This window comes from Clinocottus analis, unplaced genomic scaffold (genome assembly GCF_023055335.1).
Source record: "Clinocottus analis isolate CAN_PGR_092001 unplaced genomic scaffold, fCliAna1.0.p SCAF_9, whole genome shotgun sequence".
Taxonomy (NCBI): Eukaryota; Metazoa; Chordata; class Actinopteri; order Perciformes; family Cottidae; genus Clinocottus; species Clinocottus analis.
Window position 1 is genome coordinate 14,202,742 of NW_027176251.1, and position 25,330 is coordinate 14,228,071.

General features: G+C 41.0%; 2 protein-coding genes across 2 annotated transcripts in view; both read left to right on the plus strand.

The window, feature by feature from the left end:
* lingo4b (leucine rich repeat and Ig domain containing 4b) overlaps positions 1–10,873 on the plus strand; it is a 59,991-nt gene extending 49,118 nt beyond the window's left edge. Inside the window, exons 12-15 of the mRNA XM_068569457.1 lie at positions 4,385–4,500; positions 5,311–5,483; positions 5,990–6,045; positions 6,623–10,873. Coding sequence (XP_068425558.1) covers positions 4,385–4,500; positions 5,311–5,483; positions 5,990–6,045; positions 6,623–6,969 — 692 coding nt within the window. The 3' untranslated portion in view covers positions 6,970–10,873. The remainder of the gene's footprint in view (positions 1–4,384; positions 4,501–5,310; positions 5,484–5,989; positions 6,046–6,622) is intronic.
* A 3,374-nt stretch (positions 10,874–14,247) lies between these two features.
* tlr18 (toll-like receptor 18) lies at positions 14,248–25,317 on the plus strand. The gene is made up of 4 exons (XM_068569456.1): positions 14,248–14,305; positions 21,098–22,100; positions 22,554–23,736; positions 23,838–25,317. The coding sequence occupies exons 2-4, from the start codon at positions 21,106–21,108 to the stop codon at positions 24,300–24,302; spliced, it is 2,643 nt and encodes an 880-aa protein (XP_068425557.1). The 5' UTR covers positions 14,248–14,305; positions 21,098–21,105; the 3' UTR covers positions 24,303–25,317.
* Positions 25,318–25,330: the final 13 nt, after the last annotated feature.

Genomic DNA, 25,330 nt, shown 5'->3' on the forward strand with positions numbered 1-25,330 from the left:
GACCATGTTGAAAGTTTCTCACGACATCTTCGAACGTTAGCCGGCTGTCGGCTTCTACGCAGGCGGGTTCGTATGTGGTGCGAACGCAAAGTCGACCAGCTGGCCCACACGTAAACACGTGCATGGATTTAAAAGGCTAAAACAAATAGATTCACTTGATGTGGGCGCTAATTATGGCAGTCCTCTTTTTCCTCATCACGTGTTCTTCTATTTGCCGGCGCTGTTGCCCGCCCTGCGAGCAGGTTGTCTCGTCGAGGTCGATCTCTTTTTTTTTTCCAGCTATGGACGTGTGCACAAGAACGAACACGCGTGAGTCTCAGTGCAGACGAAGGCACAGGACAGCTTGAATATGTGTATTATTTTCAAGGCGAACACTTGCCTGCTCAACACTTAAAAGCTCAAGCAGAGTGACGAAATAGCGGATGGCACGCTCAAGGGCACCTTGATAAAAGCAGAGAACATTACTCATCTAATTTCCCCCCCACACACACACACACACACACACACACGTCGTGCTTCTTCTAGTCACAGTCGTCTGGCGAAGTGATGACGTTATTTGGAGGCCAAAAGAAATTCACTTTAAAATGTAAAACTGCCAAGACGGTGCCCTGCAGAGTCCCAATTAACTAAACGTCTTACTGCTTACTCTGTGTTTTAAACCCTTTCTAACTAGTCTCGTGGGGGACTTCCCCTGTAAGAAGCACGCTGACGGAACGCTGCAGGATTTGACACAGTTAATTTCTCTGTCTTTTGATCACCAAACAGCAACTACATGAACAGAACTCATGCATATAATCACCATATTTTCATATCCGTCAGCAGACAATAGTGTTCACTGCAAGCGGCTCGCAAAGCTGCTTTCCTACTGTTACAGACTCAACGGGGTGCAGATTGACTGACAGAAAGTGGTTTTATTATGACATGACGACCGTCAAGAGAAACTCTTGCAGCATCTTGGTTGTGGTGATATGACCTTTCTGTGACATACGCCCTCCTCCAAACCTACTGGGGTTTAATGCCCCAGTTAACAGTTGGTATTATAGGGTTTTTTCTTGCAGGCCTTCTTAATTTTATTGGAGTACCTCTTAGTCAGAAGTGGCTCAACTCCAAGGAATATTTATGGCAATAGATACAGCTGGAAATACAGTACTGTACTCAATAAAAGTCCTGCATTATAAGATCTGGTCCAAATTAGGCTAATTGAAGGCCAGAGCAAGTGGATTCCTTTCTATACTTGATTTGAGTTGTTGTTTTTTTTTTACCAGAGATAACACTGACATCTCTGTGAGACGCCAAATTGTTTTTAAATACCTTTCATTCTTTTTTTTTTTTGCCTAGTTTTGATGTTTCTTTTTGTTGAACTGAAATAAAATGAATATCAATTTAGAAATACTAGTTTATTAAACTTAAGTTTGGTTGAAATCACTGATTCCCTGCAAGTCAGGGCTATATTAAGCTCACAATGCTGGACACATTGACCATGAGCCGGGCTCTTGAAATGCAACGGCCGTGAGGCGCCTGCCTGTGAGAGTGTTGTGTCAGGACCCTAAACCTATGACAGCTTTGTGGAGCTCAAGTAGCCTCTGAAGGCTGGCCGTTGTTGGGAATGGAACAAAAGAACAGGCAGGAGTGAAATATTTATATTCCTTCTGTAACTCGCTGACAGATTGGCTACCAGAAGATGTAAAGCTGCTTGGACTTTTTTTTTTTTTTTTTTAACTAGACAGCAGAAAGATCCCTTTGGGAAATGGAAGAAAGGCCAGAGCCATACACTTCTCTTTACTTTACTTAGTGTTTGAGATCAGAAGAAATTTGTCTTTTAACTCACTGCGACACTCGAGGCGGCAGTGGCTTAAAGGTTAGAGAGGCAGATCAAAAGGTGGAGAGCCTGGCAGAGAAAAATAGTTTGTTTTCCTTGATATGCGAGTGACGGCAACTCAGTGTTCATGTGCAGAGGTTGCAACCAAGAGAGACGGGGAAACGGACCTTCTTAACAAAAGATAGAGTTTGAGTCTTTAGGCCAGCTGGAACATTTATTTATTGACCTTTGGGACAGAAGGCCAACAGGCAAAAGTTCAGGATAAGGAGTGTGTGCAACTGTGTCGATGTTAAAAATGGACGAGGAAATGTGTGTTTGCTAGAAAAGAATATGTGCACTCAGCAAACTCTCCCTGGATAAAAACCCAAAACTGATTATCTCAGCAAAAGTCACACGAGTTCAGCATTGTCACCCTTTTATACCTGCAGAACGTCGTGCTGCTATCTTTGTACTGACACACCGTCTTGATAAAAGAGCTGAAAATAGCTGCGGACACGATTAAAGAATCACATAAAAATAAAAAGGATGAAATGAGGAAAGGTATCTTTGACGACAAGAAGAAAGAAAAAAATGTATAACAAAAACAGATTTCAAGTTTATGAAAAAGAGACGAGACAGTTTCAGGACAAAGGAAGTCTAAGTGACGGCAAGAACCCGCCAGCATAATTACGATTGTGAGAGTGCCTCATGGAGGGAGCATGCAGGAAATGAAGAAGTGAGATAAAAAGGCATCAGTGTAATCACATTTTCACAGTGAGGAAGGTAAAAAAAAAACATCTTAGATGTCACAAAAAGAAGATTACAACGTCTTTCTGAAAGGAGCCTTTAAAACTGTGAAGTCGTTACTTCGAAAGGAAAGAGTCGATGAGTTACAGAATCCAAGTAGTAAAGTGGAAGAACATTTTCACTGCCGCTCAGTCAAATTAAATATCATCCCACTTAGTACCAAAAACGTAAGCCATAAAGAAAACACTGTGCAGAGCACGGGGTGTAAACAGTCTGCGAGAGAGATGCTGCACTTAGCTGACTGCTAGCGGAACGGCTTTTTGCACAAAACTGAGCGAGGGCTCGGAGCTACAATAAAGACGCCGTAAGTATTCATTTTCAAAATCCAGCTGCATGCAAGACGGCGCTATTGACCCACAGCACAGCACAGCGTTGATGAAAACAACCAAATGGCAGCAGGCCGGTGGGGGACAAACAGAAAGAAACCTAGTTTATGAGGCAGACTTCATTTGATAGTCGGAGCAAATATGCACACGGCCTTTTCATCATTTGTGCAGCTCTGAATCCCCCCACTCCCTTCACCATGTTGAAAACACAAACACAGGTAATCGTTTTTTTGTCTGAAAAGAGACTTCTTTTGTGTGATCTCTTATGGCTTTTGTATTGGAAGCAACCAACTGTGACTGTTGCTAACTCAACTGTTATTGCCGTAATGTTCCAATTAGCTAAACGTTAAAGGGTATTGCGGTAAGGTAACATATCAGACTCAGCTTTATTAGCCATTTGTGTTTACACACACATGAAATTTGATTATTCGTTGCTCTTACGCACAATATACAATACACAAGATAAATATAAAAACGACACGAGACAATTAACGACAACAGTCGTCGATGGACAAGTCTGGTTAATTGTTCATCAGAGTGGCGGCTAGTGGAGTGCAGTATTTAGTTGATCACGCTAACAGTGTAGCTACTTAAAACAATGCATTTGATATCTCGCAAGAAGTTCTTTTCTTATGTTTCCTTCTAAGTGTCCTGCCGCACAAGCGATCAGTGCACCTGCACTAGCCCAGTTTTATTTGTTCCCTGTGTCACACACCGGCTTAGGGAATGTGACAAGGCAATACATTAACTTTAAACAAACCACGAGGTGTCAGCAACGCGGGCCGTGCACGGAGGTGAGGCCACTGTGCTGAGGAGGTGTTGAAGGTGCAGAGAGAACACATGGGCAGCTTTTATAATGTTGATAAGGCCTATGTGAGCTGGATCAGCGGACAGCCCTTCCAGCGTCTCCTGTCCAAACCGTGTGCTGTTTTTCTGTGCTTGAACTGGTCTGAGGTCTGTTGGTTGGTACTTTGATGACAATTCAAACGTCAAATAATAAATGAGCAACATGTAAGCCTGAAACTGGGATACTGAGGGTTTTGAGGCTTGATATTTCCACCCTGAGTCCGCTTGATTTTTACTGCAGAGCTCAACCTCTGTCTGTTGTGTTACTGTTGCCAGTAATGTGGCATTGGCTCCACCCGAGGTTAAGGTTACTTCTCTTCCCAGAGCAGCTCCTCCTTCACAGATGCTCGTTCAAACAAATAGTCTCTAAAACTCTCGCCTGCCATTTTGCCTGTGGCCCTCCAGCCTACCTCGTGAGTGGAAGCTGTCCAAGTCAAATGCATGTATTTATAAAACACTTTGGAAAGCACAACAGGGGCCGCAAAAAAAGAAAAGAGAAAAACAGAATGCTCAATTTTCCACAACACCGAGGAGGCCTTTTTCTGCAGATGAGTTGATGCATCCCTCCACTCCGTTTACAATGTCTTGTCCTTCTGTACTTCCACAGATCAAGGCAAAATTCTGAAGGTTCTTCACACCAGCGAGGGCGTCTTCATCATATCTCAGTACTCTCTGTTTCACAACGAGGGCCCCGTTCTGAACATGGCCATCGACTCCCAAAAGGTATGAGGAATAATGTCCGGGGGTGGTTTCAGTCATGTTCCTGGTTTCACCGCAAAATAAAATGACATTATTTGTGATTTTTAATGTTATTTTCTGAATATAATTTCACTTGTTAAACAATTAGATGGTCATTTATAGTTGGTTGCTGCAGCATCACGATCATCTACCCTGCAGCCTTTTATCTTCACCCAAATGAGGTTATTTTTGAAGGGATTTTGGATTGTTTTTTTCATTTAAGGGAATTTTAGAAATACATAATTCCCTATTTTCTCTTGTCAGTTAAATATTCAATCCAGTCGGCAGTAAAACTGTTGGAATAGTATGTTTCTGTAAACTACAGGTTTCAAGTTTAGCCAACGGAACTACTCGGATAAATTGGGAAGAATGATCATAGTTTTTTGGAAAGAGGAGCACATGAGCGCTTTCCTGCTCGTTGTACTCGTTATTATAGCGTGCAAGTTTCAATAAAACGTAACCGCTGCATGTCGATATATAATGCCAACATGTGGTGACTGGAGTGTTAATCTTTATATCAGCCTTTAGAAAATATAAAATGTCTTCCAGTCAAGTCATTTGTATAGGTATTCCTCATTTTGGGTTTGAATTGAGGTTTTTACTGTCCCCTGTTGGTTTGAAAGCTGCTTCAGAAAAGCTCTGCTACCGTAAAATGAATAAAACAATTCAGAAGATATTGACTGCTTGTAATTACTGTGTCGTAAAAATTGTCAAGGGAGCAGTTTTGAATGGCGTACAGGCTGATTTATTCCAGTAATACTGGTGACGCAGTCCATCGCATCTCTTCCCCCGTAGGGACACCTGTACGTCGGTACAGCGATGGAGGTCCAGCGACTGCCGCTGGCTGACTGCAGTCGCTATGGCGACACATGCAGGGAGTGCATCCTTTCCCGTGATCCGTACTGCGGCTGGGACCGGGCCAGGAGGAAGTGCATCCCAATCCCGCCCGGATACAACGTCACCACCGGGTATGATTAGATGTGATGTCACTGCTGCAGAGCCATGACCCGTTGTTTAGTTTTTTTGCACGAGTCGACCAGAGGGGGGAGGGAGAGAGGGAGAGAGAGAGAGAGAGAGAGAGAGAGAGAGAGAGAGAGAGAGAGAGAGAGAGAGAGAGGGAGAGCTCCCGTTAAAACCAGGGCTGATGGCCTGAAGCCAAAACATGCAATTAAAAAAACGCGGATGAAAATTGTTTTTACTAATAATAAATTGCAGCTTCTGTTTGGCTTGCTTAGTGAATTGCTTTGGCTTCAATATATCTTGTGTATTTCAATTTTTTTACAAATCAATCATGTGCTGTAATGAGCCTCTGACTTTTATTTTTTTCCTCGCTGACATTGTTGGATGATTTGTCCGTGCATGTTTTAATTTGTGACTAACGGTGGGTTTATGTGGCGGTTCTAAAGCCATTTGTGAGACTACTTAATATTGCTAATTTGTCCCCTGTATTATGATTTTTTTTTTCTCCCAACAGGACACTCATTCAGAACCTGGACCATTCAAACTCCTCTGTTTGTGGGGAAGCTGCTGGTGAGCTCTTATCTGCACTCTCCCACTCTCTCTGTGTATCTTAATTAAACCAAAATAGGAATCTTTTTCTGAGCTGCTTCAGTAAAAAGATGATTATCATATAATTGAGCAGAGTCCAAAAACCCACAGGGAGATTCTTTTTTTTTGCTTTTTCTTTTTTTTTTACATCATGGCCTGCCCTGTTTTAAAGCTCAAAACCCAGTTATAACCTCAACTAATCATGACAATTACGTCCCTCCGTCGGGACGACTATCTGATCTTAACACTGCTCTTATTTCCAGCTGTGTCAGTGATGCCACAGGTCTGGTCACAAGGTCTATCTATTCTCCCCAGGAAAAAATAAGAGGTGTTTTGATCTTTAACTAATATCTTGGAGCAAAGGAAACATACAAAACACAGTAAAGGTTCACACAATATGCTTTCATCAATTTACTCCAATCTGTTAAATAAAACAATACATCATGTTTAACTTTCACTGAATAAAACAATTGATGACGAGAAAGACAATCAATATTCACAATCACAACATGAACGGATAATTTTGGGATGAACAAAATGTATGTCTTTGTCCCTCCAGCCCTGAAGCAGCGTCGCACTTCCCCCAGAGAGGTGATGGTGCAGTCCAACACCTCCGTCTTTCTCCCTTGCCCCGTGCGCTCCTTCCACGCCACCTACCGCTGGGAGAAAGACAACTGTGTCAAGAACTATCCCTGCCTCTTCTCCGGAGACTTCTGCATCCTGGGGCCGGCCGTCGACACGCCCCTGAGGAACGGCGTCTTCCGCTGCATGGCCACCGAGGACGGGTTCAAGGTGGAGGTCATCTCCTTCCGGCTGATGAACCACGGCAGGCCCTTGGCCGCCTCCCTGGCCTCCACCTTGGGGGCGTCGCTCCTGCTCGCCATGGCTACTCTGTGGCTCCATTAACCGCAGCTACCGCTAATGCTAACCGCTCATCCTTACTGGCTCCCAATGCGAGAAAGACAAGGAGCCTCTGTCAGGCGGTTAGGTTCGCAGAGCATCAAAGTACATGGTTGTGTTGGACGGGAAATTGGAAATTGATTGATTTTTAGAGAGAGTCCATAGCTAATTCAGTTTTTTTTTCTTGCATAAAGAGCAACATTTATGCAGCTATCTTGTTAAGATCAGAACTTTTAAATTCATGCTGAAGGGGCTCGAAGATACTGTCCACGAATTAACACGTCCTGCAAGTTCGATCAACCATGATTAGGTGCTTTTGCGAACCTTTCCTCTCTGACTCGAAACATATCGTATGAGTTGGGGCGAAAAACCACCAATACCAGGCCAATTGTTTTCACCATTCCTCTACTTATTTTCAAATTGACTGTGCTTATTTGTGAATATATAAACCTTTAATACCGCTCTTACATCTAATCATTCATCTTGTTAAACTTCATTGGTATAGCTCATTAGTACTTAGAAAATTGTCTGGTATTGAGATTTAAAAAGCCTTAACACTTCGGGGGACATAAACTGCTAAGCACAATTTTGCAGTCAAGGCAGAATCCTGCAGCCTCAGTCGGACCTGGCGCTGTAATTAGTGCAGCCGAGTCTCACAACATCGCTGGGAGGAAGTGTCAGCTTTCTGACAGGAAGTAGGCGGGTGGGCAATCTCTCATCCTCGAAAACATCACTGTGTCTCAGCACTTCCTCCTCAGACGAGGCAGTTTCTTGCATCTTTTTATCAGATGGTATCAAACGTCGTTATTACTCCTTGTTCACAGCTTTGTCCGTTGTTTTATTTAGTTGTTTTTTTTACATGCCATCGTCTTTCCTCCTCCGTTGAGCATCAGAGAGAAAATACTTAACAGAATGTGAAGGAAAAAAAAACATTGCCCACATCTCCGTTGGAGTAAATGTAGCTTAATATTAGCACTACGGAGCAAACGGCCTTCAGAGCCTCTCAACACAAGAGTGTTCAGAATAAAACCATGAAATAATTAAATAGAACTGTTGATCAATAAGAAAGTGATAAATCTGGATAATTTCTGTCCGATCATTTATTGTGAAGAGACGATGGTTGCAAGTTATGTAAAACAGCACAGACGTTTGTATTTTTGGGTGCTAATTACGACTCCCAGGCTTCCATTAAATTTCAGGAAACAGAGCGGAGCGCGAAAAAAGACGAGCTAATCTGCTGCAAATGGCATCCAATTCAACCCGACAATGCGTAAAGATGTGAACAAGGTGTCGCGCTATAGCAATTTCAATAAATACACACTTACATTATCATAAGGGCAGACGAAGCTATATGGAACCGCATATTAGGCTTGCGTTTTATTGTTTGCTTGGAGAAAAAAAAAAAAAAGGCTTGTACTTAGATCCGTGAAGTGTGTTCTGTATTTTATTGCTCCGCAGATGCTGATTTCTACCATTGCTGCCTACTTGTGTGACATTTTGTGTTGATTGTTTGGGTTTTCATGCCATAGTTAGAATGTGATACGTAACCATTGACCGCTTTGCCTCTTTCCCTCGGTACATCGGTGCAAATATACAAGAGACACGTTATTGTTTTCCTACTTTTGTGTCTTTATACTGTGAAACAAAAAAGGCTTGATAGATTCTGACATAACGCTTAAACGACGTACAGCTGCAACCACAACATGTTATTATGACCAGGAAGGCAGATTAAAGCTAAATGTAAAAGGAAGCTAGCTGTGTATGTTTCCAGAATTTCAGATGCACTGAAAAGCCCAAAAAAACGAAAGCTAAACCTTTTGAATAATGAACAGCTGAATGGAGAAGTAGGCTTGTGCGGTGATGAATTATGCAGCGGATTAGCACGTTCTCCAGAGCTTTGAGAATTATCATTCAGGAGTGTAACATAAATCTGGCCGTGCCGAGCCCTCCACTGTGGCAGAGATGTCATTAATAGCCAATTAGACAAAGGCGCCGACTGCTCATACAATGTATTATAATTTATTTTACATCGTCAGGGATAGGAGCAGAGAGCATGTTCTCAGCTGTGAAAATCTCAGCGTTGTGTTCCTCACTCAGCTCGATTGTGTGTTGCTGCTCAAGAATCTGCTTGTTTTGGGCATCAATTTTAAAACAAAGCTACGTTGAGCAACCTTGTCCTCCTTCTTATATTCATTTTCAAAAATCCCTCGCGCCTTACACCTGACATAATAGTTTTTCCTGGGTCAAACTCGAAGCGGGTGTACAACATCGGTCTTCCCCACAACCAAACTCACAAACCCCTGACATGCATATTAATCGTCTTTGTGTCTCTGTGTCGACATCACGGTGGGAAATCAACACCGGCCCGTGGCCAAGTGCTGGTAAACATTGTGTGGAGGCTGTTGACAGTACAGTCAGAGACCTTTGGCAGGGAACTATCTTACCATGCACAGATGGGCTCAGATTTTCCTGCGTAAACTCATCTATACTTTAACTAGAACTGCTGTGTATTTGTTGTGATTGGACTCAGAACAAGCCACAATGAGAGGAGAAGCCAATGCTATCCATTTTGGCAACTTGCCCTGTTATTATAAGCTTCCTCAGTCCCAAGCCCATACTATAGAATCAACCCAGTCGGCAGAAAATTTGGGGGGCATTTTACGACGAGAAACCAAAACTGCTTTTCCTCATGTTTAGCTTGCAGAAACGTACAATGCCATGTGGTAACGTTGTAAAATGCTTGATAAAGTTTGGGCAACACAACTACTAACGTAACTCAACGTAACGTCGACTCAACGTAATGGAACAACGTAGCGTAACAACGCAACGTCAACGCAACGTAACAACGCAACGTAACTGCGTAACATGGAGCTTGCATGGACCAGTAGCACATTTGCCCGAGCATGAGACTGGTAATGGGAAAGTGATTTAAATAGTAAAGTTTCAGAAAGCATACGACAGGATGAATCCGACTTGTATTATCCTGCACGAGTCGTGTGAGTTTGTAAATGGATATTTGGATGTAGTTTTGCAATTGTTAAGCGCGGCCCCAATTTACTTCAATTTATCGAGACTTTTCTCCGTTTCTTGATTCTTCGTTAATTTACAAATGGTCTTTGCTCGGACTAAGTATTCCTTTAACAAAGTACTTTACATTGCCTGAAATGACAGTTTATTTGGCTGACATCTAAAGTGTGGATTTGGGACACAGAGTTTGTTTTCTCACCAGAAGAGATAACCTTGAGTTTAGATGGGGTTGTTGCTTTGCAGAGCTAATTATACTTCTCTTCATGAGGAGCAGCGCTGCTCCTCAGGCAGATGAAATCCAGCTTTCATCACTCAGCACTTTACCCGGTCATCATTCTCTACGCCACAAGGCTGTTTTCCAGCTGTTGCGTGGCATTAAGATTTATAGCATTTATACCAACTCTCCAAATCTCTATGTTCAAGTCCTTGCTTTGATACGGATGTTCACACGGCTGCTCTATCAAAATTCAGTTATCACTCACTCACATCCGTCATGGTCCGCCAATCCGATGACAGCTTATTTCCTTCAAAGCAAGCTCTTGATTTGCCTTCAGGAAACCAATTTAATGGATTGCGCTATCTGCTGTAAGCAAATCAACGTTGAGTGAAGCGGGTCACTGATTTTGGTTTTGGTTTTTGAGTGTCAAGTACTGTACATGATGTGTGCCGACGATTCTGTGTCTCGATATATCTAATTTTAAAGTAACATGAACTCTATTATAAAAAAAAGAGATTTCTATTGGTGCCATGCCAGTCTAATGTCATCTCATAACATGTATTTTTAAAAAACAGATATCTATAGTGGAATAGATATTCATGTAACAAACCCATATTGACATGTGTTTCCCTGAACATGTGCGGTGAAAATTAATAAAACATAAGTATAAAGAAATTATTTACTGTGCTTATTTGAAATAATTATGTAACTGAATCATTGAATTTAGCTTTACATTCTGTTAATGACATAATCAAGGTATTTAATGGGAAATTAAGGGTATGGATTGTAGTATATAAAATGATTATGACATAGTCGAAATGCTTTTTTGAATTAAAGGGTGATTGTAAAGTTGTTTTAATGTTGAGGGGTTTTCTCCATTTAAAAATATAAAATGCATCCATACAGAAAACTCTTTCAACAATCATAATTGCAAACAAAATCCATATCCCAGACTTTACCAACAGTAAAACAATTAGATACTTGAACAATGAACAATCTAAAATATATCAATTTACTCGTATGTTTAAATTAAAATCGATTTACGTAGTTAAGTCAGGTCTTTTCACTTTTTCAGAGAACAGTTGTTGGAAAGGTGCACATAGACTTTTACACAAGCAGAATATTGTGGAAATCTGCATCACAAAATGGTTGACACGAGGTTCCTGTCAAGACAAGCAGGTTGCATCATCACCATCTGCTGGCCAATAGTTGTTGTATTGGCTAAATGTGTAAAAGGACATAGCGTCCATTCAGCATGTAAAATCAACTTACATGAGTCATAGATCCACTTGTGATTGGTTATTCTTAAACCCTCAAGCTGATTCCAGTTGTTGTAGCCTCCCCAACCTTAATTAATAATATTTTATGAGTCCAGAACAAGCAATCTTCTCCATGGATCAAAAATGTGGCGTGGTTGTCAACCCTGTCAGAGATTGTGTTGCACCAGCCAGCAGGCAACGTGATAGGACTTGAGAGGGAAAACTGTCTTTCTCAGATTGAAGAATGTTTTATGGAAAATATGTATCCAAACTATGTATCCAACATATCCAAATATGTTTGTTTTAACAGTGTTTATTATTACATATTATGCATATACATATGTATTATTTTAACAGAAAATACTGAGTGAACTGAAGGCACCAAAAGTCAAACGGTATTTGGGAACCTGATTACATGCATGCACGCTGATTTGCTTTGTTAAGCAGGATACAAGTTCATACTACAGTGTATGTTGTCCCAAAATACTCCAGTCCCACCTTCTAATGTCTTTATTTAAAAAAAATAATAAGTTAATGACATAGGAGAGATACAGTGGCAATTACACTTGTGTGGGCGTGTGCATCGTTTAGCCCAACAATTGCAAATACCAGCCATGCTTATCCTCAGAGGACCTCGTTGTGCCCTCTTGTTGCAACGTGTCCTCATAAAACAGTTTGATATCTCACAGAAAGAAATTAGATGGTTAGTTGAAAGAAAACTAAAAGAAGTTGACCTTTTTTTCAGGGTGAAGGCTTGTGACTGCTGTAAAATATTAATTCAAAGTTTAGTTTTGCATCAGCCATATAAAAACCGTTCTAAAGATAACTCAAGCTTTGCTAAATTAACAACTTTTGCCAGCCAGATAGTTTTGTGTTTTGTTGTCTTGCTTGCAGAAAGTAACGTGAGAAGACAACTCTCCTTCAGGAAAAGCAGCGTGTTGCACAAGTCAATCAATTCCTGAGCTTTATCCTCAGCAACAAAGCCTTGCTTAACAGGAAGACCCTGAGTGGGAGTCTCTATCTCACTCTGCAAGCTCACAAACAAATTGCTGCCTATCAACTCTATTCATATTTTCTGGCTGAAATTAGCAGAAGAAGCTATTGAATATAAATCCTCCTTTCTTTGTAATTGGTTTGGCACATCCATTCTTCTGCAGTTATCAGGAGCATACACACACACACACAAACAGTGAAGAAGTTCACATGTCAATCTTCTCAGTGGCAAAATACACAGACACAGAAATATATTTCAAGCCACTGCGCCAAAAATACATCAATCCATATTTCATTATAATTGCTTCCAGAGGTCATATCTCTCCAAACAATGAGGTAATCTTTCATGAAAAAAAGAGATCTGCTTCTATTATGGGAAAGGCTTGATTCCAAGAACTAGAATAAGTGATTGGTATCCTCTGAGCCGTGAGCAGAGACCGAGTCCTCCCATGCTCGTGCTGGACGATGTCCTCAGCTGAGTCAGGCAGCGTCCCAAGCATGAAACCCCAACTTAATGCTTTGAGTTTCTCTTTCTCTGATCCAGCTGTACCATCCCCCATCCCTCTCATCCTCACACTCTGCACTCAGTTGCTCACTGACATCAGTATAACACAAACACACATTTTTACTTCAACAGGATACCCTCTCTCCGTTAGAAAAAAGAGGAACTTGGTAACTTCACTCTTGCACACAACCTCGTTCTTCCCGAGCCGACTGTATGAGGCAACATTTCCACCCGTTTGGTCTACAGAATCAACATAACTTATTGCCTTTGGCTTATGAATACATCACAATACACAAATGCAAAGTGAACTTTTATGTTATGGTCATTTATTATATGTACGCTCTGTGTTCCTTGGACTGGTTTATTGTCTAGTATGCCTTTCACTCAGAGCACCTCTTTTGGGATCTCAACTCTACTTGACAGGGTGCCCCACTGAGCGCAAGTAAATACATGCGAGACACGTATGAGCAGAATGCAGAGACAAAGGCAGCTTCCATATTTTCATTCACATGATACATGTAAAAATCCTGTGTATATCCTACCTGGCACATCGTGGCCTTCATTATTTTGTAAGGTCTTGCTATATATATATATATATATATATATATATATATATATATATATATATATATATATATATATATATATATATATATATATATTCATTTCTTATTTTTGTATATATCTGTTATCCCTGTTCCTGTTATTATTTTATTTTATTTTATTTGTGTGTTTAGCTTAGTTTATTTATGTTTATGTCTTTATGTCTAAGTCTGGGATGCTGCGACTATGACAAAAAAAATTCTCCTTGGAGATTAATGAAGTGCTTTTTATTCATTCATTTCAACACAGAATTTAAACAGTATCAGATGTTTTTAAACAGTATCAGATGTGTTCTGGTGAGCCAGTCTAAAAGACTCATAGTTTCTACTGTGAGACCACGCGGAGAATACATGCCAACTTTTCTAGGATAGAAAATGCTCAAACCCCATTTAGAGATGTAAAGTAAATAGTTAGGATTGATAAATATTGTTGTGTACAAATGACACTAAGTTTATTCTGCACGGCTGGAAATTATGACCGTGATAATGTTAACAAACCTCATGAATGTGACAGACTTCTGAACAGGAAGAAAATCTCTCATACACATTCCTGAGCAACACACTCACACACGCACACACAGAGAGAGAGACAGAGAGAGAGAGAGAGAGAGAGAGAGAGAGAGAGAGAGAGAAAACTGAAAATAACCAGTGTGTAAGAATCACTTCTCACGAAGTGTCTGACTTTTTCACAACACATTTTAACCTGCGCTGTCTGTTGAGTCCGACTGCCCCCGTCAAGGTGAGTTGATTTTAACTTTTTTCGGTCATTTCTGTTTCAAGGATTTACAGGTTAAAGGTTCCTTTAAGTAATTTTAACGATGGTAAAAACACTGGCACTGTGTAAACAGAGATACAAGACTTTGAATAGAATTTCGTCACTCGTCAACACTGACCAGAAATCTGTCATATAACACTCGCCCATTTCAGATGTCATCAGCCAATTGAATGAGCGTTATCCGTGGTTATCGCTACTGTTCTCATGCTTTAGATAGGGGAAAAAAAAAACTTTAGATTTAATAAACTATCAGTCATTTTACCTGTTAGCTGTCAGCACGGCTTTCCTGGATTAAACAAGTATGTTCAGAAGGAATGTAACTGAGTGCATTTACTCAAGTACTGTTCTGAAATACTATTTAGAAGAACCTGAACTTTACTCTCTTTCCTTACTACACCACATTCAACTTTTACTTCACTACATGTTATAGGGACGTATTGTGTTTTTTTACCCCACTACAATTAGCTGGCAGTAGTAGCTATTGCTTTACAAATTCAAGTTCATGCATAAAAAAAACAAGAGTTTGTAAAATATATGTTGGTATAAATTAGTACAAAGAGGTACAGCTAAAGTGATTAACTGGCAAGGAGACATTTTTATGCATTGAGCACTTTTACTTTAAATACTTTAAATAAATGTATGCAAGTCCAACCAAGAAAAAGTTTTAAAAAAAGATTTCATTGCAATTTGTTTTAATAAAGTATTTTTACAGTGGGGTTTGTAATCTTACTTAATAATGTTAGAAAATTATCTGATTGCTTCTTTTATCATTAACCATCACTTGCATCCCATCTTTGCTGACGACTCATATATATACACACATATATATATATATATATATATATATATATATATATATATATATATATATATATATATATATATATACACACACATATATATATATACACACAAATATATATATATACACAAATATATATATATATATATATATGTATATATATATATATATATATACATACATATATACATACACATATATCCCATACATGATTAATTAAGGGCAGTTGTAACTTTCCCCATAGTTGTCTGTTGATAGTTTACCTGTCTGACAAGAAGAGCAAAAAATGGAAGTTAAGAGTTTTCGAAGGATAATTTAAAGAATATGTTGGTATGTTGATCCAAATCTGTAGGGGTTGTGCCTCTCATATCTTTATTTTTTAAAAGTGTGGTTCTCACAACGTTGGGTGCTGGTTGCCTGCTCAGTTGTCAGACTTGTTCAAGTGTAAATCACTTAACACATAGTGGATGGATTGCCAGAAATGTTAGTCCTGTCGTTCATGTTCAATGAGTCCAATATGTAGTTGTTTATGCCCAAATACCAGTAAAACACATGGCTTTCCCACATGTATTACCAACAAACTGTTGGGTTAAGTCTTGTGATGGGATTGGTTGATAAAAAATAAACACATAAACTCTCGCCAATCTTTTAAGATACCCGTTTCCTCAGGCAGTTAGCCTGCTTAATTGTTGGCACCTGTGAAGCTCCAAAACAATAAATTGGCTCATTTCAGGCAGTTTAGTGCAGCTGTTACGGCCTGACACATCACGTCTGTAGTGTTTTCTGCAGGGCACAGACATCTGACATGCTCTTAGTGGGATAAAACCATTTTAGATGGTCGTTAAAGGTGGATTGTATTGTTTAGGCCAAGACTCCAGTAGTTTAAGGGACTTGTTTGTCTACTGAAGTCTCAGGTTCCCTGCTGATGTTTTACCTTCTTGCTCAGTGCCATTTATTTCAGTCTTTTACAACTATTTTTGTTGTGAATTCAGTCATTTAAAAAGGTCATGTCATACCCTCTAATGGCGAACCGGCTTTCCAACCTTCCCTTTTTATCTTGCATTTTCTCGAGTAGCAGCCTTAGCCACACATGCTTGAGTGCTGCCTTAGTCAGAGAACCGAACTGCAGATTTCTGGAAGTTAAAAAAACAAACTCCCATTTTGAGTTTGAGCAGTGGATTTTTTACAGACCATTTGACTTGCAAAACAACTGTGTGTTTCTTTGATAGTCAGACAAAGTGTTAGGTAATATAACTGGCCCCGCCTGTTCTGGTTATGGTCATTAATCGATTACTCATTCACTGGCCAAGTTGCAAAGCACAGACCACAGAACAATAGTATACAGGTGGAGTCGACTCTTACCCGGTACTCATTGTTCTGTGTGCTCAGTAGTGGGAAACAATTTTGGAGAGGAAAGGATGACTTGATATACGATGACGTGAACAACCCAAACACACAAACATGTAAAGCGTTTGTCGGTGTGGAGGAAGAACACCTGGGAGCTGAATGTTCACAACTCCAGTACACACAAACGTGGCGCATCACAGTAACGAACGCGACTGCTGTCAAATGAACGCGTCGTATGGCGGCTGTGGGCAAAGTGCTGTCAACACGAGTCAATGAACGAGCTGTTTGCCACCGACTATTGACTGCTGGGTAAATATCACACTCGGTAATAGAGCGCTAAACTCACTCACATGACGCCATCCATGGCATATTAAAGCGATATCGTAGTTGAATCAATAACAGAGCCATTGATTGATTCTTTTATATCCTGATTGCTAATTTAGTGCAGGACTACCGAGGTGGTAGCTCAAAGTGTTGCATTGGGTTGTTATGGACCACATACTGCCACAATACAGTGTGATTGCCTGCAGAAAAACATGGATCCTCATGTAAGCCTGAATACATTAAGGTAAGATATGTTAGAAGAGGATTATTGTCATATAATTTATTAGGTGGACGCAGGTTGCAAGCAGCTTGCAGAAGTAGCAGCAAGTGTATACGTCCGCTGAAGCAGCTCAAATAAGGCATGATAGTTGCCAATTGGATGCATTGAAGAGAATCAACTGCTTTGGACGACCGCTACGTAAAATTTTTAGGGTAATTTTGGCTAATGTTTAAGTTTCAATATCCAATACATTATTGTGAAATATTTGCCCACAACACAACCCATTACTGCGGCAATATAATAGGATTCAGATTCATTTAAATTTGTACATAAGGGGGGAATTTCACCACTCGTACGCTGCTGTGTGAATTCTGTTGAAGCGCATCAAGTGATGTCATTCGAGTCAGCGTTACGGCTGAAGACTTAATTTTAAATCTTTTTGTTATTCTTTTGTGTATAAAAGCTTGAACTTCTCCACCCAGATCCTCATGTCGGCTTGAGGTTCTTTTGACCACTGCTACTGTGTTGAGGGAGGCCTGTCATTCCTATGAAAGCTGCTCAGCAGCGCTTGAAGACAAAAATATTTTCCTGTGATCCTGTACAGCAAGTGCACCAGCGGTTTCTTTTGGGTTCCGTATGCGCTCCGTCTCCACCTCTTTCATATGAACAGAAGAAGGAAGAAACCTGTTTGCTGCTTCAGACAAATAAGCTTCAAAGCCCAGCACTCTTTCTGCCGGCTAAAGCATAACACAATCCAGCCTCTGACCTAACTGTTGGTGGTTTTGTTGCATTGTGGGTAAAGTCGGTGCCAGGATTTGACAAGGAATCAGTATGCATAGTATAAAAAACTATCTTGAGTCAACATTTGGTCCGAGAGGTATAAGCTTAGTTTTTTTCCATCACTGATTTTATTGTATATGACACGGAGTGTATCTTTCAAACAATGACACATTTGTTTTGTTTTTCTCTTCCTTCTGACTTCTTTCCACACGACTGACTCAGGCAGATTAAGTGTCAATCTGCATCCTCGTGTCGCAATACCAGTTCAGCAGGGTCCATTGATGAACAATGTCATTGTTGTCATGCAGTGGCAGTCTGTCTATTTTGAACATGACAGAATTTATGAAAGCTATCTCTCGGATGCAGACAAAACAAATATTTTCCCACTGCTCGTGCTCTCTGGGGATTTCCCAGTAGTCTCTCCACTTCGTCCTGAACCCGGCAGCAGGCCAACCTGCACATGCAAGATATTGACCTGGGAAAAGGGCCATATGTTATGTGAGCGTACACAATAAGCCGCATGCGTAGGTGCTCTAGATTGTATAACCTAGAAATCTTAAAACCATAAATGTGTTGATCCTGATGTGATTGCAACATGCCCTCTCCTCTGAAGCTGGGGAAAATGATAACCACGGTTGAAATAAAGGACAGCCTGCAGCTTTGCCAGAATATTAGTGCACATTCCTTTTTACAGATAAGGGTGCACATACCACAGAGAAGGAAACAGCACACATGAGTCAACTGCAAAATACTCGACAGCAATAAACTCCTGCCGGGAAGGTTAATAAGGTTGTATTCCTGTAAAGACAAATTATATACATCTATTTCAAAGGATTTCCTTGAGCAATCCCTCATGAAATTAATAATCTTCTTCTTCTTTTTCTTCTTCTGCGTGCGCGGTCCGATTGGTCACAGGCTGCCTATTAGAAAGAAATAGACATTTGCGAGAGAGATCGAGTGAACTCTTTGGGGCTTTTGTGGTCCGAGATCACAAAGACAAAGCCTGCACCAACTCATTGGTGATAATTAAGTATTGCTTCTCTAAGACCCGTGTCTACTTACCTACTATAAAAGATTATGGATATGCTCAGTGCTATTCAGTGTTCTTTGACTATTTCAACTGTATTTCTGCGGAAAATACTACAATTCCCTGAGCCGCTTGGACTTGCCCTTCAACATGTATGAGTTGCCACTAACCCCCTAAACAACGTTAACATTTTGGTTATGTGCAAAACTCAGTCAGATTCCTTTTTTTTTTTTTTTTTTTTGTGACTAGTCTGGGACAATATTGTATGCATTCTCAAAGCTTGGTTTTTGCCGGATATTACAAAATCATTTAGCAAAAGTGTCTTTCATGAGCTGCGTTTTCACTTTGTCAATGTTATTGATTGATTATCATAGTCTGCTGACAATTTCCAATAACAGCTGTCTACTGTTTGCCAGATTAGATAACTGAGGAGTGCTTCTGGTTTCCTCATCGAAGCAGCTTCACGACAGCTGTTTTCACTTTCAGACATTGTTTATATATCAAGATAGAAAGCCGGTGGCCACCCTGTAAACACAAGATGACATTTATTCATTCCAAGCCTACTATTTTCTTTTCTTTTTTTTGCCGTATCCAGAAGAACCTGTGAACAATCTCAGGTGAGTCATTCATAGTGTTGACCCAAGAGGAACGAGAAGTGATTTGCTGCATATCAAAAGAACAGAAGGAAAAAGAATCAAACGTCACAATTCATCTCATTCCTCGGGGCTCACGTGGCTGAAATTAATATACATCAAATGTGGGTTTTTATGTGATAACAGAATACTGTAAACATCTTAATTATGTTGTGATTCATCAACTCTGGAAAAGCTACATACAATATATATTCCACTCAAGATAATTGCTTTATCGGCTGCCTTACCACCATTTTAATTTAGTTACAATGAAGCCAAAATTAAATTATATTTATTGATCCCCCCATTCCGGTATATTCTGGTGGTTGTCCAAGCTATCAAAGATTACCTAAAATAAATAAGGAAACACTATATTTCTTTGCTACCCATAGCCGACAAAAATGTTTATTCAAGCCACGTCACTTCTGGACTACATAAAAATAACACTGTTTGTTTAACGGCGGCTATAAAGCTTGACGGCTCCTCCGTGTGAGGGCCAGCATAGTCTGTAGCCTTGGACCAGCAATATAAATAAAGGCTGCCGAGAGGGAATTTGAAGAGTCTGCATCAACACCTTAGGCAGGAAACTATTCTTGAGCGGTAAGTACTGTGCAGTTTATACTGCAATGAGTGCTGCTGTGTGAGGGGGGACCAATGAAGATGTCCATTTTATATGAATGTCTTTTTCACTGCAGATTTGCTGCCTGAGAGCACACAATGACTGTAGGTAGAGTGATGTGTGAAGTCTGTTTGTTCTGCAATGGCACATTTATGATTTAATGAGAAATGATTGAAAATTGCTCACAGAGCTTGTCGAGGATTTTTTCACAGCATGCAACCTTCTTCTTGATTTCTCTGCTGTCTCTCAATGCTATTTTTAGCGTGAATATACTCCATTTTGTTTGAAATAATCCATGACTTTTGATTGAAACTCGACAAAGGCAAAAATGTGGTCCGCGACAGACAGTAATGTGATTTCTAGCATACTTTATTGTTGGATATGACTTTTGCTACTGAAGCAGGTGTCAATCATTTGCAGACTTTACCCCACAATTGTGATTCACCGCAACCAAGAGTCTGCCTTGAGCACACAATCAAGTATTTGACTGATGATTTCCTGTAGTTTAGACAGATGAACACACACACACACGCACACACACACACAAAAAAAACAAATGCCTTATGCCCTCCATTTCGAAATCAACTCGCAATGGTTGTCTATTGCCTAATTTTAGCGGGTTTTCCCTCATTTAAAAACAATTGTTAACTTTTCATGTAAACGCAGCAATTCTTTGGAAGAGGGTTATGACTAGACAGTCACACTCAGACCCAAAGTAGCAGAAGGAAAGGAGAAAGAAAAGAGTATACAAACGCACAGACATAAGAATGAAAAAACAGTCATAAACAAGCACGTAAAGGCACAGAGACTAGGAATAAATTAAGAAAAAAAGAAAACTGACAGAAATATAGAGCACAAGAGTAGAAAAGAGCACAAAAGTAACGTAAAGTGATAAATCTCATGGATAAACCAGTAAACTATTTGAGTCAATGTTCTGCAACTTTTTCTGTGAAATAAAGAATATAATGCCAAAATGTAATCTCTCCTTTTCTTTTCTTTTACAAGTCTGTCTGATGATTTGGAACTTGCTTCATCTTAGTGCCCTCCTTATTGGAGCACTCACATCCCCAACTCCATCCTCACCCATCACCACCATCACCCCCATCACTGACGAAGGACCCTGTCGCATCTACAACTTTGGCCGTGCAGCAGACTGTCTGGGAAGACAGCTCGACAGTGTCCCATGGAGACAATTTCCATCCACACTGGAAAAGATAGATCTCTCCTACAACGAACTTCAAGCTGTCCGTGCAGACGACTTCCTCCGCCTCCCTCAGCTTCGCATCCTTCAGCTGGGGTACAATAACATTTCACACATTGACAATGATGCCTTTAAAAACAACGCGCTACTGGAGCATCTTGACATCTTCAATAACTCCCTGCAGGAAATTCCTGCCACAGCTCTGACTCCCCTTTTGAACCTGAAAGAGCTCTACATGTCCAATAACCTTTACCAACATGCAACTTTAGCGGAAAGCTTCTCCAAATTCGTCAAACTCAAAGTTTTGTCGATGGGCGGCCCCCTGGTGATGGGTCTAAAGAAAGATGATTTTCAGCCGCTGAAGAATATCAGGTTACAAGGTTTTGCCATCAAATGTTCCAACAATCTAAGTTACTACGAGTCAGGAAGTCTAGAGGTCATCCAAACAAAGCAGATGGGCTTTGATATGGCCATAGATCAACGGCCAAATGCTCTTCCTCACATGTTACGTGACCTCGCCAACAAGACCTTCAGTATCGTCCAATTCCGCAACCTCTTTGAGTTCAAGTACTACTTGGAAGAGGAGGACATTTTCCAGAGTTTAAAAGAAATCACAGCCCAGCAGCTCATCTTTCACAGAGGTAAATTCAATGAGAATCTCCTCAGGATGGCTTTAATAAACTTGCAAGTCACCCCTATCAAAAGGTTGAGACTTCAGTACATCGACTTTGCCCGTTCACCCACATTTGTTGACAGCGCAGCAAGATCCAGCATCACAAACCTGGCACTGGATAATTTGGATCTTTGGTGAGTGTCTTCTAATTTGTGGGCCTCATGTGCTACAGTGTAAATTGTGTCTTCCAGAAATTCATGATCTTGCAGTCACACACATGCTATTTCTAATTCAAGTGAGTCTCAACATATGTGAGACTTCTCAACCTGCAGTTTGTCTGCACAAAAATAATTGTGAAACTGGAAGCATTTTTGCACATTTAACCAACTGCATGAACTGCAAACTCCTCCAGAGCAAGTTTACAGAACTGAAGAATTTCTAATCTAATTTCTAAAACTAACCATTTGGTGTATAGCACACTGGCAGCACTACACATAAGGTACATGAATTATAGATGATGAGTGATATTACCACATAAACTGTTCAACAACACAGAAATTGATGATTAATTTGATGTCATTTTCTGGTACAACATTTGGCACACAAAGACAATATAATAGATTTATTCAAATCTCTATTTCTTGTAGGTATATCAGCAATCCAGATGTGCTGCGATTTGACTGGCGCTTCACCTGGTTGAACAAAATTAAGAAGCTGTCTATAAAGCACATGTACTTCAACTCTGTGCCTTGCGATGCGTGGGTAGAGATGAAAGGCGTGACATTTCTAGACGTCGCCAACAATCGACTTGAGAACGAGTTCGTCTTCAACCAGCGGTGTGATTACAAGAACGCCGTGCCAAATCTTCACACCTTTAAAATGAGCTCTAACGAGCTGACCAGTTTGAAAGACTTGTCATCTTTAACAAGAGAGTTCCAGCAGCTGCAGGAGTTTGATTTAAGCAATAACAAACTGGGATCTGCTGATACCAGTCGGGACTGTGTCTGGCAAAAAAATATCACTCGGTTTATCGCTCACCACAATCCATTCGTGAGTGAAGCTCTCCAATGTCTTCCCACCACGGTGCACTACTTGGATCTGTCCTACTGCGAACTTGACCAGCTGGACTTGACATACTTTGAGAAAGCCACCAACCTAAAAGAGCTCCTGCTTAGTGGGAATAAAATCAAGTTCATCCCATCCATGTGGAAAAGTCCATCGCTGCAGTCGCTAGCTCTGGATGGCAATTCCTTTGGTCTCATAAGCAGGGCATCCTTCCAGGACATGCCTCAATTGTCTCACCTGAGGGCAGGGAACAATCCTTTCCACTGCACCTGTGAGCTCCACGCTTTCGTCCAGGACACAATGTCTAAAGCAAAGGTTAACCTCACGGACTGGCCTTGGAACTACAAGTGTTACCACCCGGAGGCCTTGCGTAACACAGTCATATCCAAATACATCCCAGGTCGAGTGACGTGTGACATCAGACTAGTTATCGCCATCTGTGTCGCCACCACAGTAGCGGTGCTCTTGATATTGATGCTGATATGCTATATTTTTGACCTCCCATGGTACACTAAAGCCACATATCAGATTGTCAGGGCCAAATACAGAGCTCACAAGGAGGGAGCGGCAGGGGAATTTGGGGGTTTCACTTATCACGCATTCATATCGTACAGTCACTCTGATGCCGACTGGGTGAGGAACCATCTCTTGCCGTGTTTGGAGAGTAATGGGAACTCCTATCGTTTGTGTATTCACGAGAGGGACTTCATGCCAGGAAGGTGGATAATCGACAACATCATTGACAACATTGAAAGCAGTCGTAAGGTACCGAAGGGGTCAGACTTGTACATGCCAGAAGTAGAACACAATATTACAAAGCAATTGCAATCCATGTTTTCATTCTCTCTCTTTATCTTCATCCTCAGGTTATATTTGTTCTCTCTCGGCATTTCGTTAACAGCGAGTGGTGCAACTATGAGCTGTACTTCGCTCAGCAGAGAGCAGTGGGAAAGACCTTTGACGACGTCATACTCGTGGTGAAGGAGCCCATGGATCCCAGCTCCCTGCCCAGCAAGTACTGCAAGCTTAAGAAGATGCTGAGCACCAAGACGTACCTGGAGTGGCCCCAGCAGGTCAACCAGGAGCCGTTTTTCTGGGCGCAGCTGAGAGGTGTCCTGGGCAAGCCAACAAAGACCCGGAGGAGGACACTCAGTGCTAAGAGCAGAACATCATCTGTGAGAAGCATTACTGTGATTGGGCCTCTCATGGAGGATATGAGGCCACAAGTAGCAACACCTAATGCAGACAAAGAAGCAGAACCAAATAATGGGATTATTAAATGGAATAACGAGCTGCCAAGTATTAGACAAATCCCTGTGGTTGCATTCTAACGCAAAGGGTTAGAAAAACAAAGATTAGACATTTCTTCAGTGTTGTCTCAGGAAAGGCCTGAACCCAAGTAACCTTTTGTGAGGGTTACGCCAACAGCTTGGAGCAAAAGCCAACATCTCATTATGATGACAATAACACAATCCCCAGCCGGCTCGGGGCATTCTGTCATGTTGCCCCCGAGGGTTCAAGCTGGACGCCCTCTGCTCGGCTCTACCTGTGAGCGTCTGAGTGCCCGGGGTGGCCGGCTGACATCTGCTGAAAGGCCTCGGATGAGATCTCCCATGTCGCACTCTGCGTAACAAACTCGGTGCCAAGAAGATGTGGTGACAGGGGCCACATGGTGAAAGGGCCGTGCTCTATCAAAAGCGACACAGGACATACAATACTTCACAAGGGGCCTCGTGCAAGTACGAACAGATTTGTACTTCTGAGTGATTTTGAAGAACTTGCCACTTTTGCCAATTTTCTCGGATTTTACATTTTCTTTTGGATACGACCACAAAGTACATCGTAGAAGTCTTGAGCAATAAGTCGGCTGTTATCCCAAAGGATTTTAAATCAAGAATAGTACATTTCATTACTTTGAAGAAACTTTTAATACAAAAACCCTTCATAATAATGTTAACTTCATCTCAAACAGCAAGACAACGTACCTTATTTGATCCCCCTCCCTTTTATATATTTAAAAATTACGTCTTTATTTAATATAGAGTATGACTCTCAGGTGACAGAGCATTAACATCAGTTAAGTCCCTAAACTCTTTTGGCTCTTCTTTATGGATTTTCGAAAGCAGGATTTCAATATAGCACATAAGGGGAACGTGTCACGTGGGTTCTCTCTGTGTTCTCCGGCTTCCTCCCACAAGACATGCAGCTTACTTTAACTGATGCATCCTAATTGCACGTACAGTGGGTGTGAATGTGAGTGTGAATGCTTGCCTGTCTCTAGGTGTCAGCCCTGAGCTATTTGAGTTCACGCTGACGATAGTGTTAAAGTCCATAGACCCCCTTGGTGTCTCAAGTTGAG

Excerpts from the sequence above, each read along its gene's own strand:
- tlr18 (XM_068569456.1), top strand. The coding sequence starts at position 21,106 with ATGATTTGGAACTTGCTTCATCTTAGTGCCCTCCTTATTGGAGCACTC. Across the intron at positions 22,101-22,553 it reads CTGGATAATTTGGATCTTTG|GTATATCAGCAATCCAGATG; the intron begins GTGAGTGTCTTC and ends TATTTCTTGTAG. Across the intron at positions 23,737-23,837 it reads ACATTGAAAGCAGTCGTAAG|GTTATATTTGTTCTCTCTCG; the intron begins GTACCGAAGGGG and ends CTTCATCCTCAG.